The sequence below is a fragment of the Temnothorax curvispinosus genome, unplaced genomic scaffold (genome assembly GCF_003070985.1).
Source record: "Temnothorax curvispinosus isolate PA1 unplaced genomic scaffold, ASM307098v1 QBEX01005624.1, whole genome shotgun sequence".
Classification (NCBI taxonomy): domain Eukaryota; kingdom Metazoa; phylum Arthropoda; class Insecta; order Hymenoptera; family Formicidae; genus Temnothorax; species Temnothorax curvispinosus.
In genome coordinates, this window is record NW_020215404.1 from 109,861 (window position 1) to 128,179 (window position 18,319).

The window sequence follows — 18,319 nt, forward strand, 5'->3', positions numbered from 1 at the left end:
TATATACATACATATATATATATATATATATATATGTATGTATATATACAGGGTGTTTTGTTTTAAATAATACAGTTGATTATTTTGTCAACCGTTGATTTTATTGAAAAATGTTTTGGACAAAAGTTGCATAGTTTGGAGGGGGACACATGATGAAAATATAGACTTGACCTTGAGTGACCATTTCAAGACCAGGTCAATGTGATCGGTGTTTTTTTAAACGGAACCCCCCCTATTGTAGTACATTATTTAAAAGGGCATAAAATAAGAAAAATTTTGGCGCAAATCAGAGAACGATACGTTGATCCATTCGGGAGTCATTTAGGGTCAAATTTCGATTTTTGACCCTTAACAACTCCCGAATATACAACAATAGGGGGGAAGGGGTTCCGTTTAAGAAAACATCGATCACATTGACCTGGCATTGAAAAGGTCACTCAAGGTCAAGTCTATATTTTCATCATGTGTCCCCCTCCAAACCATGCAACTTTTATCCGAAACATTTTTCAATAAAATTATCTGTTGACGAGATAATCAACTGTATCATTTAAAACAAAACACAAGTATATATAGGGGAGACCGAGGCTATGTGTCCACACTTTACGCTTTTTTCAAGCTTACTAAAAAACTAATAAAGATATTTGGCTAAAATTTTAATGGTATAACTCTTCAACCTTGCTATTAAAAAAAACATAATTAAAATGTTAATCTTTTAACATTTTAAAGAGGCGAATTTTTTAAGTGGGCAAGTCGAGCGTAGACAGATAGCCTCATATGCGGAGTTATCTGTTCACATAATAAAAAACACATTATTTATATTAATATTTATACTTATTTATAATATTATTTATTATTCATATTGTTGCGTGCATGCCGCCCGGTATGCTCTCAAACTCCGAGCTAAAGCGTGCATCGAGCTGTCTTTCCGACAAGATGCGAAACGTCCTTAGCAACGAGCTGTATTGATTGATTTTAAATAACAACTGACGGATTTTGTCTTGAGATGCTGGTCCGCACACTCTTCTGTATCGCGAAGATAATAAACGCTAAGATTGTTTTCCTATTAAACCGCAGTATTTCCCTTATTTCCGCGAGCGTCGGGAGTGCGAGCGCGTGAGTGTCTGTGTGTGATTGAGCGACGCGGCCAGCGCAACATTTTGGGGGCTCGTCCGGGATACAAGAGACGAGCTGCGCTAATTAAGACGAGATGGCTTCAATCGCTCCCACAAGAAAACGGCTCCGGATAACGACTCCACAATCGGACGCTCCGGAGATGACGGCGGAAGTGATTACACTGCAGGCGGTGATGCAGAAGATCCGTGAGATGCGCGCGGAACGCATGTAGAGGGAAGCCGAGTTCGCGGCGATAATACAGCAGCGCGATGACGAGTTTCATCATATTCAGGAGAGGATTTCAGAGTCCTCCAATAGTTTTCCTTTGGGCAAAAACGCGAGCGGCGCGGTGCAAGTGACGGGCGCGGGTGTAGACGCGTCCAAAGACAGAATTTCTCGCGGGATTAAGTTAAAGCCCGATACGTACGACGGGAAGGCGCCGGTACACGAGTTTTTTTCACAATTCTCGCTAATTGCCGTTACAAATAAATAGAGTGAAGCGGAAAAAGCGCTCGTTTTGGCGTCGTGTTTACGGGGGAAAGCGCGTTCATTACTTGATTCGTTCGCCGACGGGATCGAATCTCTCTCTTACGCAGAGTTAAAGGCGAAGTTAGAGTTGCGTTTCGGGGAAAGCCAACTTGCTCAGACATATTATCTTCACTAACCGGAAACAGCGCCCGGGCGAAGATTTCGCAGCGTTGTGCGCGGATTTAGAGAGGCTATCGCAGAAGGCGTACCCTGAATGCTCTCATAAAGTTTGCGATAAAATTGCAAGCTCTCAATTCGTCGCCGCGTTGTCCGACGGCTTTGTGAAGCGCACTCTTCAAGTAGAGGGAGTAACGTCGCTTAAAATAACGATCGAGCGTTCAAAGACGCTCAGATTTATTAATCAACGACATGAGTCTGAGCCCGTACTTTAATTATTTTTAGGAAGTTACTAGTTAATTTTTGTCCAATTTTTCTGCGTTTAAAATGTTTTGTTGCAGATATTAGCACCAAACGGAAAAGGCATGGCGGCTAAGGAATTACAGAAGTTTATTCTGGGAAACCTTTCTAGACTGCCTCTCTCACGGTTTTTGACCTTGGTTTTCCCGTGAGACTGAGGGCGAATGCCGAGGCAGGAAACAGAGAGCTCTTAGAGCGATGGGTCCACGGAAGTATTTCCCCCTTTGATCTAGAAGAAAGAAGACCCAAGCGCGCAAAACTCAAGAGGGAAGAGGAGCACCGGCGGCGGGAGTCAGGTGGTCAAGCAGGATATTCGTCGTGGAGCCTGGCCAGCTCTATGAGGAGAGACTTGAAGGGAACCTGATGTGGAGGCTGGAATGGACGGAGCCCGGTAACTCGTTACAGCAGCACGAGGAGGGCAGGAAACTGTCCAGAAGCAGCGGCCTCCCAAGGAGTTGCAGCAAGCTGTCGGGACGACAATCTGAAGAAGGGGGGCAGTGCATGCCGCCCGATATGCTCTCGAACTCCGAGCTGAAGCGTACAACGAGCTGTTTTTCCGTCAAGATGCTAAACGTTTTTAGTAACGAGCTGTATTGATTGATTTTAAACAACAACTGACGGATTTTGTCTTGAGCTAATGGACCATTCGGACGTATGACCGCGCTCTTCTGTATCGCAACGATAATAAACGCTATAAGATTGTTTTCCTATTAAACCGCAGTGTTTCTCTTATTTCCGCGAGCGTCGGGAGTGCGAGCGCGTGAGTGTCTGTGTGTGATTTTGCAACACGGCTAGCGCAACAACATATAATATTGAAAAAACTGCCTAGTCGTTGGAGTCAGAGCAGTAGTAGGCACTTTGTGTAGATTTTTCAACAGGATTCCTGCGTAGAGCTGACTTTTTTTTATATACAGTGGCATCAAACTGATTTTGAGTTCGTTGCAAAATCAATGTGATGAGTTTCTTTTGTTGCCTCAATTCTTTAATCGTTTTTTTTGTAAAAAGAAAATTTCTGTAAAATTTGTAATTTATTGCATATCTCCGCAGGGTTCGCAATCTACTACCAACACTATCCTTCTCCTCTCACTTTAACCCTTTGGACCAACGGCTTAACGTTTCTTTCTGAAAGACGGAGCTTAGTTTTCTCCGCACAAGAGCCTATCTTGCACAGAGGGGCGCAGCTATCGGAAAAACATTCCATCCTTTATGGCTCTAGTAGACTCGAACCTGGTTCCTCAGATTACGAGTTTGGCGCTCTAATTTGCTCCCCTAATTTTTTTTTATATTTGGGGCCTTCACTTTATCCTCAGCAGCGTTTGAAATAGTAAATACTCAATAATTTAAGACAAACTCATATTTAACTTGACGTGTATTTTTAAAATAAAAATTTAGTGACGATTCTTGAATTGCGGGATCAAGTAACTGCTCGTAGGTCACTTTTTTACAGTAGCGAGTGAGAGCCCAAACATTTATTGCAAAGTTTAACGCTGTTTTTACGAAAAGATTTTCGCTCGATTTTTATTCTTTTAATCGCTCTAACAAGTATAATTTTATTCGATATGTCTACCTTATCCGTCTTAAGAAAAGTCTTTCTTTTGCAGTTACGCAGCATTATCTATTAATAAAAGAACAATCCGTCATTGAAGTGTGGACACATTGCCTCATCAAAAATAAGACAGATAGCCCTAACCATATTTTTCAGACTTTAATATGTTGCCAATTTTAGATTATGCGAAATTAAGATTTGACGCTTCTCACACCTGATAACTATATATTAATTGATAATATTATGAATTGCTTACTTTAATTAAAGTTAAACTACTGTCGCACAGCAAATTTTTTGACCGTCGAAAAATGTGAATAATTGTTTTCGCTTTTCTTTTAACATATATAGCGTCTGCGAGAGGCATCGCAAAAAAAAACAAACAACATTTAAATCTCTTACGTAAGGCATTTTTCAAATACTTGTTACAATGGTAGAGACATATCTCTTAAAACTTAAGATAGCAGTACTGTGGACACATAGCACCCGTAGACAGATAGCCCCGGTCTCCCCTACATATATGAATGAATGAAAATCAATACCAATAACATTACTTTCAGGATAAAAGTAACAGGCTGTTATTTTTATCCTAATTTACATTTCTGCCAGAATTGGTCAAACATTGATTTTTATTTAAAAAAACTAACTTTTAAATATTGTTTTTATATAACAAACTACTCGAAGGAATAGTGATTAATTTATAATATACAATAAATAAGAAAATAAACCAAATTCCCAATAAAATATTCAGAAATCAGTTTCAAGCGCTATTATTGAGGTGGGAGGGGCATTCAAAAGACGATATACCACAGTAGATAGATTCGTACAGGAATGATAGGTTTTAGATAATCACGTTTATTATTTATGTTTATCTCCTGTTACTTTTGTCTCTAATCTCCCCTACTAAACTTGAATTTTCAAAGTTTTATTGGATTTGTTGGATATTATGTATATTATCTTATCTGCGCTCATATATTAGATTATAACTCTCATTAGGGGTACTCGAATAAGTTAGAGTTTAACGGTTTGACAGGTTTTGTCGAGTTAAAGTCGAGTAAAAAGTTAATTTTTAAACTTTGGGCGCGCTACTTTTTAAGGTTATGCAAAATACATAAGTGACTCATTAACCTATCACAATAATTTTTAGGTTAAAAGTTTAAAAATTAACTTTTTACCCGACTTTAACCCGACATAACCTGTCAAACCGTTAAACTCTAACTTATTTGAGTACCCCTATTATTCTCGACAATTAATTGAAACTAATTAAGGCCAAAGTAACTCATTATTTTTTTACGAACTCTTTATTACCATTTTGTCTTATCTGATATAATATGTTTTAAGGTATTCTTTTCATGACACCAAAGTCTTAAGAATTAACTGATTTTTTGGTACGAGAAAGTTAAAATGCATATCTTTACGCCAGAAAAAAATTAAACCACATTACTAGACATATAAAGAAGAATTATGACTTTGAAAAATCGATATTTTATATGTGAATTTTATATGTTATCGAAAATGTCTATTTTCCACATTTCAATGTAATAATTTGTTTATCAAATATCTTAAGATATTAAATATTAACTGCGCTACATATTCGTTAAACTCTATACTTTCGATAGTGTCGATAAAAATACAGAGTCACCGAATATTTAAACAAAATATTTATGTTAAAAGTTGACTTGAAATGTGGTTTATAGATAAATATTTTAAATGGCGACTTTCAAGGAATTATTTGGCAACGCGCGCTGCAAGCTGTGCGCTCATGTCACACTTCAGTTCATCACGTACGGTTTATTATCAACTTTTATTTTCACAAATTGTCCCTTATTTTTGCCCACATATTACTCCTCACTTTATGTTTCTTATCACTCATTATTATTATAAAATCTCTCTTTGATAAAAAGAAAATGTCACAATATTTTTTGATTAATGAAATTGACACTTACATTGACACTTTTGTTATCAACTTCACATTTTACAATCGGCGCCCTGAAAAGCGCAGCGTTGCTATATTGTTCTGATAGTAAAATTTACCGAAAAATGAAAAATTTCTAAATACACATAATATTTTCACTTTTTAAAATAATTAAACATAATAATCAATTATAACTTAATTTTATATAAGTTTAATGCAATATAGAAGAGTTTGCTGAGGCCCTGCTTAAGCGCCTACAAAATACGCTCCTCCGTGAAAGGAATACCTTAAGATAAATAATTATGTGCAAAAAATATATATATTTAAAAACTGTTTCTTATCTATATTATTAGGAGCAAATTGAAAAATTGGTTTGTCCTTTATGTAATACTTATATCACATTGTATCATTGGATTATTATATACATATAAAAATATTTTTCTGTAACATTTATATTGTATTATGTTATGTTACATCATCACATGCGGTTCACATGTAAAAATAATTTACTAAAAGCGTTTACTAAATCAAAATTTTTCAAAGGGCTATATATATCTACATAAAATCCAAAATCAATTAAAAAAAATTTTTTGGTAAATACAAAAGGGAGTCTAGCTCCTATGACCTTGACATACATTATAGAGGTCACTATCCTGAACAATCGTCAAAAGCTGATTCTTTATTAAAAAATTATATTAACAAAAAAGTTTGAAAAATATAGCAGTAATTTTTTGTACTGAAAGTATTTGAAAGGCATGAATGACTAATATGTATGTGGAAATAGTACATATTAAACGGTCTTTTTGTTAAAGCAGAGAATAGTTGACATAGAAAAGTATATGGGGCATTCCTGTTGAAATTTTCACATTTTACTCTGACCTACTGCAATAATTTCGACAATTTTTGACGTAGAACTACGTCTTTGTCGACAGTAAGAGGGGGTAAATCCAGGCACAGATGCAACAAAAACATATCACACTTTGAACGTTTATATCTTTGAAACTAATAATCGTAGAGTATTAAATAAGGGTGTCATTTGATAGCTTATATAGTCCCATTTTCTCTCTAAAGTCTATAAAGTTTCCAAAAGGGGTTACCGATTTCTATATTAACAAATCTTCATGATTGCTCTAATTTTTGTTATGCAACGAAAACATGTCACACTTTGAACGTTTATATTTTCAAACTAATAATCGTAAAGTAATAAATAAGGTATCATACGATAGCTTATATAGTCCCATTTTCTCTCTAAAGTCTATAAAGTCTCCAAAAAGGGTTACCGATTTCTATCTTAACAAATCTCCATGATTGCTCTAATTGCTTCCTCATAGAGGAAGCTTTGTAATGGTGAAAAAAATGTTTTTCGAAATTTTAAAGAAAATAGATTTAGAATGTTCTAAAATGTCGAGAAATCATATTAGTAGAAAATGTCCGAAAGTATGTGCGTGTGCGTGTGCGTGTGCGTGTGCGTGTTTGTGTGCGTGTGTGTGTGTGTGTGTGTGTGTGTGTGTACGGATTTTTTGTACACGCATCTACTTCTACAATTTTTTAGATACCGGGTTGAAGTTTTGCACACAAATAGAGTAGGGTCAGTGCATCGTTTGTGGCCACTTTAAGGATTTTTAACGAAATAAATACGTTTTAATTAAATTCTATTTGTTATGTAACGCTTTTAACTACTTTAATATATTCTTAAGAATCTTTTAGATAAGAAACTTAAGATCAGCAAACAAATAAATTTAAATAAATATTTCAAAAATAAAAATTATATCATAAGTTCCGATTTCACCGTTTTTGGCCACCAAAACACCAGTTTCGCCACAATAAGTACTAGTTTTGGCCACATAATGAAACTGAGGTTAATTTCTAAATTAACAATTAATAAATAGGTATATATAATAAAAATTATGATTTATTTTTATGTTAATATTTGTTTTTAATAAAATATTATATATATAGCATATCATACATAAACTTCTATCAACTAATATTAAAAATTTAAAAAATTTATTTATATATCTTATGAAGGTTTATGCGTCATCAATATATAGTAACTTAAATTTTTTAAATTAAAATTGTAAAATAAGATCAAATAAAATTGTAAAATAAAATAAAAAATAAAATAAAATATCAAAAAAATTGTAAAATAAAAATATCAAAAAATTAACATTGTTTAAAATAATTCATCTAATCTATTAGAGTTTTTACTTACTTGTTTTGTTAGCTGTTTTTAATTTTTTAGCAATTATTTCTTCCTTCCTTCTTTCTTTCTCTTCTTATTTTTTCTTTTTCTTTATTTCCCTTTTCTGCTTTTATTCTTAAATTTTCTTTTCGTTTTATCGCTAATTCTATTTTCTTTTTCTGTCTTTGCTCTAACAATAATCGCTTTTTATCCTTTTCTTTGTTTTTTTTAACTGTAACCAGCGATCACTTGTAATTATTGAAGGTAATTGTATTTTATTTATATTTTTTTTTGATGACTTTTTTACTTCAGGATAAACTACACTGTAAAAAAATTTTGTAAAATTACAACTATTATAGTGGGTAATTTTGAGACCCACTAATAGTTGTAATTATACAATATAATGGGACTTCCGGTTCCGGCGAGTAGATAGCAACAGGTGTGCGTGTGGCAGAGAGCAATTTCAAGGTGGAAAAAGGATTGGAGAAAGTTAGAGAGGTCAAGAGCGGCGGAACAGGGAGGCGTGGAGGAGCGAGAGGGCGGAGGCGAAAGGGTTAAGAACGGGAGGAAGCAGTTAAGAGGAAAAAGGTAAGGAAAGGGACGGGTGAGAGGTGACCGGGTGGCATAGAATACAGATAGTATAGAGGGGCGACTGACAGAAAGGCGGGGTCGAAAGCGGGCATAGACTAACGCGGATATAGAGGGGATAAATGCTATAAGTGCTTTCAACCATAGGCATAGGAAAGATAACCAATAGGAGGGAAAGGCTAAAGGAAAAGCGGCGGATGGAGGCAGAGAAGGAATTAGGAATAGAGATTGACCAGCACGGAAGGATAGGAAAGAAGAGGGAAGACGAAGGGGAGAGGAAAGCAAGAGGCAGGCCTACAAAAACGGAGGAGCTTGCTAAACAAAGAGGAAGGGCGGACAGCCTAGGATCGGTCAAAGATCTCATTTTGAAAAAGAAAAGAAAAGAGTTAGAGGAAGAAGCGGCCAGGGCAGCAGAGAAAGAAATTCTCGACAAATTTAATGAAACGAGAAGGACCAACAGATCACCGCCAGCGAAGATAAAAAAAGGAGAAGAGGGTAAAGGAAAGATGGCGACAGAGGATCTATTAAAAGAGATACTGAGGAAAATGGAAGAACAGGAGGAGGAGAGGAAAAAAGACAAAGAAGAAATAAAAAACGAAATAAAGGGAGTAAGGGAGGAATGGAAGAGAAGGGAGGAAATATGGGAAAGGCAGAGAAAGGCACTAGAAGAAAAGGTAAAAACGATGGAGAAGAAGATAGAAAAATTAGAGATGAAGGGCGCAGAGGAGAATGAAGGCAGGGAGATGATAGAAAAAATGAAGGAAATAGAAAAAAGTGTGGAGATGACGGAAAGAAGAAAGAGAAAAAATAACATAATCGTAAAGGAGGAGAAGTTAAGAAACGTTAAAGAAAGAAAAGAAAATTTCGAAAAGTTGATGGAAGAACTAAACAATACAGAAGGAAGCATAGAAGAAATACAAGAAATAGGAAACGGGGAATACAAAATGAGACTCTTGAAATGCAAAAACTGGGAAGCTAAAAGAGACGTCATGAAGAAAAAGAAGGAACTAGGAAGGAAATATGGAAGCTTTCTGGATGACGATCTCACCAAACAGGAAAGACAAATACAAACAGAGATAAGAAAGATAGCAAGAGAGAAGAGAGAGAAAGGAAAAAGAGTGACAATTGGTTATCAAAAGATGTGGGAGGACAACAAGGAATGGAGATGGAGCGAAAGCAAAGGCAGACTGGAGGAGAGGGAAGACTTTCATAGGTCACAACGAAGAGAATGAAAACAAAGAATGCGAGGAGGATGGGGAAAATAAATGGGAGGAGGGAGGGAGAGCGGCAGGATGCAAATCCAGAGTTGAGGAAGACGTAGATATAAAGAAAGGGGAGGAAGAAAGAGGGGGGAGGGAAGAGACGAAGGTGGTATTCTGGAATGTAGCGGGAATAATAAATAAAGATAGAGACTTTTGGGATGGGGTAAAGAAATGGGATGTGATTATTATGATGGAGACATGGATGGATAAGAAAGGATGGGAGAAGATGAAAGAGAAACTACCAAAGGAATTTGGCTGGAGAGTACAAATAGCGAATAGGAGGAATAAGAAAGGTAGAGCATGCGGAGGAATGCTAGTAGGTATAAGAAAAGGGATAGAAGAAATAAAGGAGGGTAGAGGGAAGGAAGAAGAGGAAAACAGGGTTGAAGTCAAGCTAAGAATAGGGGAGGAAATATGGAAAATAATAGGAATATATGTAAACAAAGACATTGATAAGAAGTTAGAAGGGTTGAATGATTGCATAGAGGAGGGAAAAATAGGAGTAAGGACCATAATAGGAGGTGATTTTAATGCGAGAACGGGAGAGGAGGGAGGAAGGGAAGAGGAAGATGAAGAAAGTGAGAAAGGAAAAGGGAAACATTCTAAAGATAAGAAGGTGAACAAGGATGGTAGGACGCTACTAGAATTCATAGAAGAAAGAGGATTGATGATTTTAAATGGTGGCACGAAGGGAGACGAAGAAGGAGAATACACATACACGGGAGGAAAGGGTGAAACAGTTATAGACTATATTATAGGTGATGAGGATAGCAGAGAAAAAATAGAAAAACTAGAAATAGGGGATAGAGTAGAATCAGACCATCACCCGCTAATACTGTGGATAAGTGGCGGAGCGAAGAGAACACAGAGAGGGGAAAAGATAGAAAGGACAAGAAGAAGAGGAATATGGAGCGAAGAAGGAAGAAAACACTTCGTTGAGAAGATAGGAAAGATAGGAGGAAACAGAAAATTGCAGGAGGAGATAGAGGTAGGGGTGTCAAAGATAAGAGGAATACTAAAGGAGAATGAAAAGGGGGAGGTCAGGGGTGCCAATAAGAACAGAAGAGGATGGTGGGATGAAGAATGCAAGGAGAAAAAGAAAGAAGCGAGGGCAGAACTAAGAAAGTGGAGAAAGGGGAAAGGGGAGGTAGAAAGATATAGAGAAAGGAGAAGGAAATACAGAGAAGTATGTGAAAGAAAGAAAAAGGAAGAGAAGGAAAGGATGATTACAGAGATAGGAGAAGCGAGATCGGAAAGTAAGGTATGGGAATTGATAGGTAGAGTAAGGAAAAGAAGGAAAAGGATAAACGAAGACATAGGGCTGGAAGAGTGGAAAAAATACTTTATGGAGCTAATGGGAGGCGTGGAGAACAGGGTAGTGAAAGGAGAAGGAGGGAGGGACAGACAAGACGAGGAAGAGATAGAGTTAGAGGAGGTGAGAAATGTAATAAAGAATCTAAAAACAGGAAAGGCAATAGGTAAGGACGGAATCCCAAATGAAGTATGGAAATATGGAGGAGAAGAGATGGTGAGGTGGGCCTGGGAAATATGTAAACGAGTATGGAGGGGAGAAGGCTGGCCCGAACAGTGGAAGGAGGGTGAGATAATACCTTTAGTGAAGAAAGGAGAAGGAAAAGAGGTAAAAGACTACAGAGGGATAACGATTATGCCCTCAATGTACAAGATATACACGGCGGTATTAGCAGAAAGGATAAGGAATGAAGTAGAAATGAAGAACTTGATTCCCGATAACCAAGCAGGATTTAGAAAAGGAATGGGGACGATGGACCAGATATTTACGCTAAACTATTTGATAAACAGACATCTAGGAAAGGAAAAAGGGAAGATGACAGTTCTATTCGTAGATCTCAAGGCGGCGTTTGACTCTGTAGATAAGGAAGTTCTAATTAAGGCAATGAAAGAGAGAGGAGTAAGGCAAGGACTGATAGATAGGGTGGAGGAAGTCCTGAGAGAAACAAAAAGCAATGTAAGAAGAGGAGAAGAAAAAGGGGAATCATTCTGGATGGCGAAGGGATTAAGACAGGGCTGCCCGTTAAGCCCGATACTGTTTAACTTACTAATTGCAGACATAGAGGATCACATAAGGAAGAGCGGATGGGGGGAGTGTGAGTGTAAAAGGGGAGAAGATATACACCCTAATGTACGCAGATGACATAGCAGTACTAGCGGAGGAGGAACAGGACATGAGATCCATGATAAGCAGGCTTGAGGGATACCTAGACAGGAAAGGCCTAACGCTGAGTACGGAGAAGACGAAGATAATAAGATTTAGAAAAGAAGGAGGGAGGAAGAAGAAATATGACTGGAGATGGAAGGGAAAGAAATTAGAAGAGGTCAAAGAATTCAAATATCTGGGGTACACGCTGATGGCGAATGGAAGGCAGGAGGCACATATCAGAGAGAGAAGAAGGAAGGCAGCAAGGGTGATGAGGGAAGTGTGGGGAATAGGTAAAAGGATGTGGAAAAAGGACTGTAAAAGAAGGATCTGGCTGTATGATACACTGATATGGACGGTGATGGGATACGGGGCTGAAATATGGGGGTGGAAGGAAAGGAGGGAGGTAGAAGGGATACACGAGAGATACCTCAGATGGACACTCGGTGTAAACTGGAGGACCCCAGGGTACATGGTCAGGGACGAACTAGAAAGGGAAAAAATGGGAGCCAGAGCGAGCAAGAGAGCATGGAAATTCGAAAGAAAACTGGAAGAAGGTAAAGGAGGAAAAATAGCAAAGAAATGTTTGGAAGAAATGAAAGAAAGATGGAAGAAGGAAAGGATAATAGGAAGATGGGAGCAGGAGAGAAAGGAATACTGGGAAGGTATTGGGGTAGAAAAGGGAGGGGAGGAGGGACTGACAGAGGAGGCAATTGAACACAAGGAGAAAGCAAAACAAAGACAAGAAAGAATGGGAAAGATTATGGAATCGAAATACAACAGGTGGTATAAACGAATAAGGAAGGATGGGATTCCGGAATATCTAAAGAAGGGCTGGGAGGAGGCAAGATGGAACAGAATCGCAAGGTTCAGATTGGGCAACGAGATTAGGGAGGGACTATACTGGGGAAAAGAGGAAGACAAAAAATGCAGGATATGTGAGAAGAAGGAGGAGACGTGGGAACATGTCTGGGAAGAGTGCTCGAGATGGGAAGATTGGGAGGGAGAGAGTTGGCAAGACGTGGTGGAGAAGATAATGAGTGAAAAGGGAGAGGGGGAGAAATGGATGAAAGCGATAGAAGAGATGAGGAGTGGGGGAGGGGAGGAAGGAAAAAGAGGTTGAGAAATAGATGGCTAAGAAAATTTTTAATTTCAGATAAGGTCAAAGAAAAGGGGAGCACAGGACAAAAGGAAGGAATGGAATTCAGAGCGAAGGTGACGGTAGAGAGAGAGATGCTGGAGAAAATGATAAGGGATCAAGCAAAGGAAACACTGAGAGCACTAAAAGAGGAAGTAAAGGACCAGAGAGAGGAGATAGAGAACCTGAAAAGAAAAATACGTAGGCTAGAAATGGGCGCGGGTAAAAGGAAGAGGGACGAAAGCGCAGAGAACAGGGGCAGGCAAGAAGAAATGAAATGGTGGTCCGACGACGATGAGAGGAATGAAGATGAGAGAAGGAGAAAAAACATAATAATAAGGGTAGAGAGGAACAGATGGATGGGAAAGGGAACGAACTGGGAGAAAGTGAGGCAACTGCTCTCGGAGGAACTGAAGTTAAGAGTAGAAATGAAGGAAGTGAGCGTAATAGGGCTGAGAGGAGAATGGCTCACGATGCTGGTGAGGCTGGGAAGTGAAGAGGAGAAATGGAGAGTATTAGAGGCAAGGAGGAGGGCAGGGAGTAGACTAAAGGTCAAAATGGATGAAGACAAATCTGTGGAAAGAAGAATTAGAGAGGGAGAAGAGAAGAAGAGGAGAAAGGAGAGGAGGGGAGAAGATGATGGAAGAACAAAAGAATCAGAAGAGGATGAGATAGCAAGCGAGCTAGAGAAGAGCCTACTAATGGAGACGGAAGAGGAAAAAGAAAAAACAAAGGCTGAGTAAGAAGGAAGAGGAGATCAGGGGAATACGGGAGCGGGTAGCGGGGGGCCGAGGAGCGAAGAGCCGCCCGGTAGAGGAGGCGCGGTCACCATGGCCCGGGCATAGGCGAAAGCGTGCTGTGGCGGCGACGGCGATAAGAAGAATGCACTCTTCTGGTATACCGGTTTACACCAGGCAATGCTGGATCTCATGAACAAGTACGATCCAAAGGCAACACGTTCTCAATGGTGCGAGAGAGATAAGATTTTATCATGCTCACTCTTCTCGGAGTTGTGAGATATATCACCGACGTTGAGGAGAATACATGCGAGAGGATGTGCATATTCGAGTATCCGCAGTATGTGAGAACATCTTTCAAGTGCGTTGCCGCGGCGGCGGCGCGCCGCTGACATTAACGGAAAATAATGTCCGCGGCGGTGGCATGCGCACGGAGGAAGCGGAGGCACCGTGGAGCGACACGCAAAACGGGCGGCTAGGATTCGGATGGATCACGCGCAGAGGGACTGCGTCACGTGTTACGGCCCCTGGCTCCTGGCTCACCAGATAGCGAGTCACAGCAAGACTGATGATGTTTCTATATTTTTGTTTGAAAGTTTACATACTAAAATGTACAGGGTTGGGTACGTCCCGAAAAAACGCCGATATTTTTCTTTTTTGTTAGAGTTTATTTTTATTTTTTATTTTTGATAATGGCATGTTGATTGTAAAGGGTTGGGTACGTCCCTGAGAAAACGCCGATGAGCCCATGGCAGGGACATATGTACAGGGTTGGGTACGTCCCTCCAAAACGCCCTTTTGGACCCCTTTGGGGTAATAAAGAAGCTCAAACTAACTATACAATATAATGGTTGTATTTTTACAAAATTACAGTACGGAAGAAAAAAGTAATTTTGTATTACAATTACACAAATTAAAAATGTGTGGAAATTTACACCTATTCAGAGATGTGCAAAATAGGTGTCTAAACCTATTTGAAATAGAAAATATAAAATAGTTCGAACATTCCTATTTGAAAATATATAATATAAAATAATTTTAGACATCTATTTAAAATAGGAAATGGAAAATAGGTATTTTAAAAATGCTTTTTTAAAATAAAAATAGGTCTCACTCTCTTTATATATTCAACTGATCAATGGACTAAATAAAGTTTTTATGTTGCACAATCAGCACAATAATATGATATAATATATTTCTTTGTTGAATAATAATATAATATAAATAATATAATGTATTTATTTTTGTAATAATATTAATATTTCTTTTATTATTAACCCTCAATTAGCACACCTCGGTTGGGCCACCTCAAATGCCAAATGCCACACTAGTGCGATTTAAGATTTTGATAACTTTCAACTGTTGTATCTCAGTTATTTTTAATAAAAATTTATGTAAAATTGTTCTGGCAATCGAGTAGTGCACTCTATTTTACGAAAAAGAAATAATTTTTATATGAAAAATTAAAATATATAAAGTGCTGAACGAAAAAAAAGTGGTGCGAATTAGCACATGTGTGCTAATTGAGGGTTAATATTTTCTTTTGTAAAATATATTTATATTGATATTTATAATAATTATAATATATATATTTTTATATTCTTTTTTAATTTATACTTGCAAAATGACATTCTTCTTAAAATTGGAATGTGCTTTCAGAAGCACAAGTTTTTCAAACAGAGAATCTCCCATTTTTCTTCTGTGGGGTCTCATAATTAATCCGCCGTAGAGAAAAGGCGTTCTACTGGCGCTGGAACTCGGAAGACATGTATTATATTTCACAAATATTCTTTTGACTGTTGGATATAATTGTAACATTGAAAGTGATGTGTCTGTATCTTGTAAATATTGAAGAGCCTCTAAATCTCCTGTTGTCTCGCCTGTGGATGAATCTGATGAATCATTTTGAAACATGAAATATTTGTCTTTTTTCTTTTCTTCTGTATTATTATTTTCCTTATTACCATGTTGATGTAATTTTTTTATTTCCATTATAAATAATGTTTTGACATATTCCTTTTTTTCTTTTGGAACCCATTTCATTTTAAAGAAAGGATGAGCTACTGATGCCAAGATGGCATCGTTTGCCGTTGTTTCAAATAATACAAATTGTTTGAACCGCCGTTTTAAATTTTTATCGATGATTTCAACTAAATGTCCGCAATATTTAAGATTTTCCATTTTTAGATGTGAAAGAATTTTGATAATCCTCATTAATTCAGGCAACAACATTCCATAATATGTATCTTTTTCTCCTTGTAAACTTAGTATGGCTTCGGTTATCGGCTTCAAACACTTGATATATTCGCTTAAAAATTGTAGATCTGTTTCCTTAAACAGCGTAAGTTTCAAATTTTTTAATGCTTCGTTCAAATGTTCCTTTACAATTAAAAGGTCGTTCACGCAGTTAAAATAAGAATTCCATCTTGTCGGGCATAAGCCTTTCCTGTTGTATCTAAATAAGTTTCACAAGCTTTTGGTGATCTTGTGCATAAATTCCAGAGTGCTTGACATTTCCCGAAAGCCGAATTGTGAGCTTTCTTATAAGTATTGCTTTTTGCCATTGCTTGTTTAGTATCTATCGCTGCAATTAAATGTAACGTATGTGTAGCACATCTTTCGTGACTAGGCAGTTCATAATCATTTGTGCAGTCTTCGATCGATTCTGGAAAAACTTGTGGAAGTAAATCATTGTCTCCATCAATTTCACCTTCGCTATCTTCATCATCGTTGATTACATTAACATCATAATCATTGGTTTGTTGACAATCTAATGTGACGATAGGCTCGGATTCCTCGGATCTTTGAAATACTTTAAACGCTTTTACCATGTTTGAACCATTGTCGGTGATTGTTTTCGTAATTTTGGATAATTTTAAATCAAATTCAGAATGCACCTCACTTATTATTTCGGCTACTTTATCAAAAGTATGTGCTCTTTTGAATCTTCTGCAGGCAATGGCAGCGCCGTTCCTTTTCAATGTATTATTGTCGATCCAATGAACTGTCATGTCTAAATAGCTACGTTTTTATGATGACCAAACGTCCGCCGTGGTGCACACAAAATTTGCAGCTTGTAAAGATTGTTTTATCTCAATCACGGCTTGATGATATTTCTCTTCAATTCAATTCAATTGAAGAGGACCTATTATAGTAGGTCTTAAAATTACCTGTAATTTTACAATTTTTTTTTACAGTGTAAAATGTTTTTCAAAGTTTCTTCTCTGCTGTTTGAGATTACTGATATTTGCGTTGTACAAATTTCTGAACATTATTAGTTAAATCATTGTTTAAACAATTCTCATGCGCTTCATGGACATTTTAGTTGCAAATTATAAATGATAAAAATATAATATGTGGCATATTCAGGCATATTTAACTTTTATACCTAATTTGTCCTCCAGACATGATACACAACAACCTCGGTTAATAACATCGGTGTATAAGTATTTCAAATACTTATACGTACGTCGTATAGGCATTAGGTATACCTACGCGAATAATAACGATACTGGATGATTATCTGGCCACAACTGAAACACTGCAATAACCAGTTCTGGCCACCCCATGGCCAAAAATGGAGAATTATATTAATACATGATCTAGTTTTCGACACCCATTATTTTTTTAATAAATAGAAGTCAAATACGTGGTTATGCATTTTGAGGTTAATTTTTAGACTTTCCGCAAGTCAATTACACAAACATTACTCACAATTATGTCTTTTATACAATTATTATAACATTTAACTTACCACGTATCCTTAACGTTTTCTACAAGAAAATGCAACGATTCACACAGTTCGGTTATAAAACGTAATTTTGTTATAAAACAAGTTCTGTTCTCTGCATCGGCGGATAGCTTGACCAACACAAATACCGTAAAAACAAAATCTTTCAATTTACGTAGCGCGAACATGAATCATTAACTAAATAATTCGAAAAATTCGTCGAAGTGGCCACAAATGGAGCAGTGGCCACAAACGGTGCACCGACCCTATCATAGAAAGTATGTTTTTCTCCAATTTTATTAAAATCCGTCGACCGGTATGGATTTTAAGGGGATTTTCATTTTTCAGAAAAGCGTATTTTACGCTACAGCTTTCTCAATATTTGAGATATCGATCTATTTTTAATTTTATTATATTTTTCAGTTTTTTCTACCCCTGTTTCATATATAATTCTTTAAAATTTAATTAATCAGTTCTTGAGTTATAGAAATTTCAGTAAACTTGGCTGTATTTTTTCAACAGAAATTGGTAACTTCTTTATTATTAACAATTTTTATTAATTCTATTATATTCTTTAGTCTTTTTTACTTCTATTTCATATATAATTTGTTAAGATTAGTTCTGGATTTAGTTGATTAGTTACCAATTTCTGTTAAAAAAAAAACAGCCAAGTTTACTAAAATTTCTATAACTCAAGAACTGATTAATTAAATTTTAAAGAATTATATATGAAATAGGGGTAGAAAAAATTGAAAAATATAATATAATTAATAAAAATTGCTAATAATAAAGAGGTTACCGATTTCTGTATAAAAAAATCTGATTGCTCTAGATTTCGCAAATTTTGAGATATCAAGCCAAATACAACACCAATCTATCTTTAATAATATTCTATTCATAAAAAAAGTGTGTAAGTAGAAACTTGCACATTGCTTCCTCATAGTTTTTAAGTGTGCAAGTGGAAACTTGTACATTGCTTTCTCATAGTTT

The 18,319-nt window shown here is 36.8% G+C and overlaps 2 protein-coding genes across 4 annotated transcripts in view; one reads left to right on the top strand and one right to left on the bottom strand.

Moving 5' to 3' along the window:
* The window catches only part of LOC112454986 (potassium voltage-gated channel protein Shab-like), a 307,820-nt gene that overhangs the window by 93,646 nt on the left and 195,855 nt on the right, over positions 1-18,319 (bottom strand). The gene's annotated exons all lie outside the window — the stretch shown is intronic.
* LOC112454988 (vicilin-like seed storage protein At2g18540) lies at positions 8,203-13,894 on the top strand. The gene is made up of 2 exons (XM_025016655.1): positions 8,203-8,286; positions 12,881-13,894. The coding sequence occupies exon 2, from the start codon at positions 12,922-12,924 to the stop codon at positions 13,603-13,605; it is 684 nt and encodes a 227-aa protein (XP_024872423.1). The 5' UTR covers positions 8,203-8,286; positions 12,881-12,921; the 3' UTR covers positions 13,606-13,894.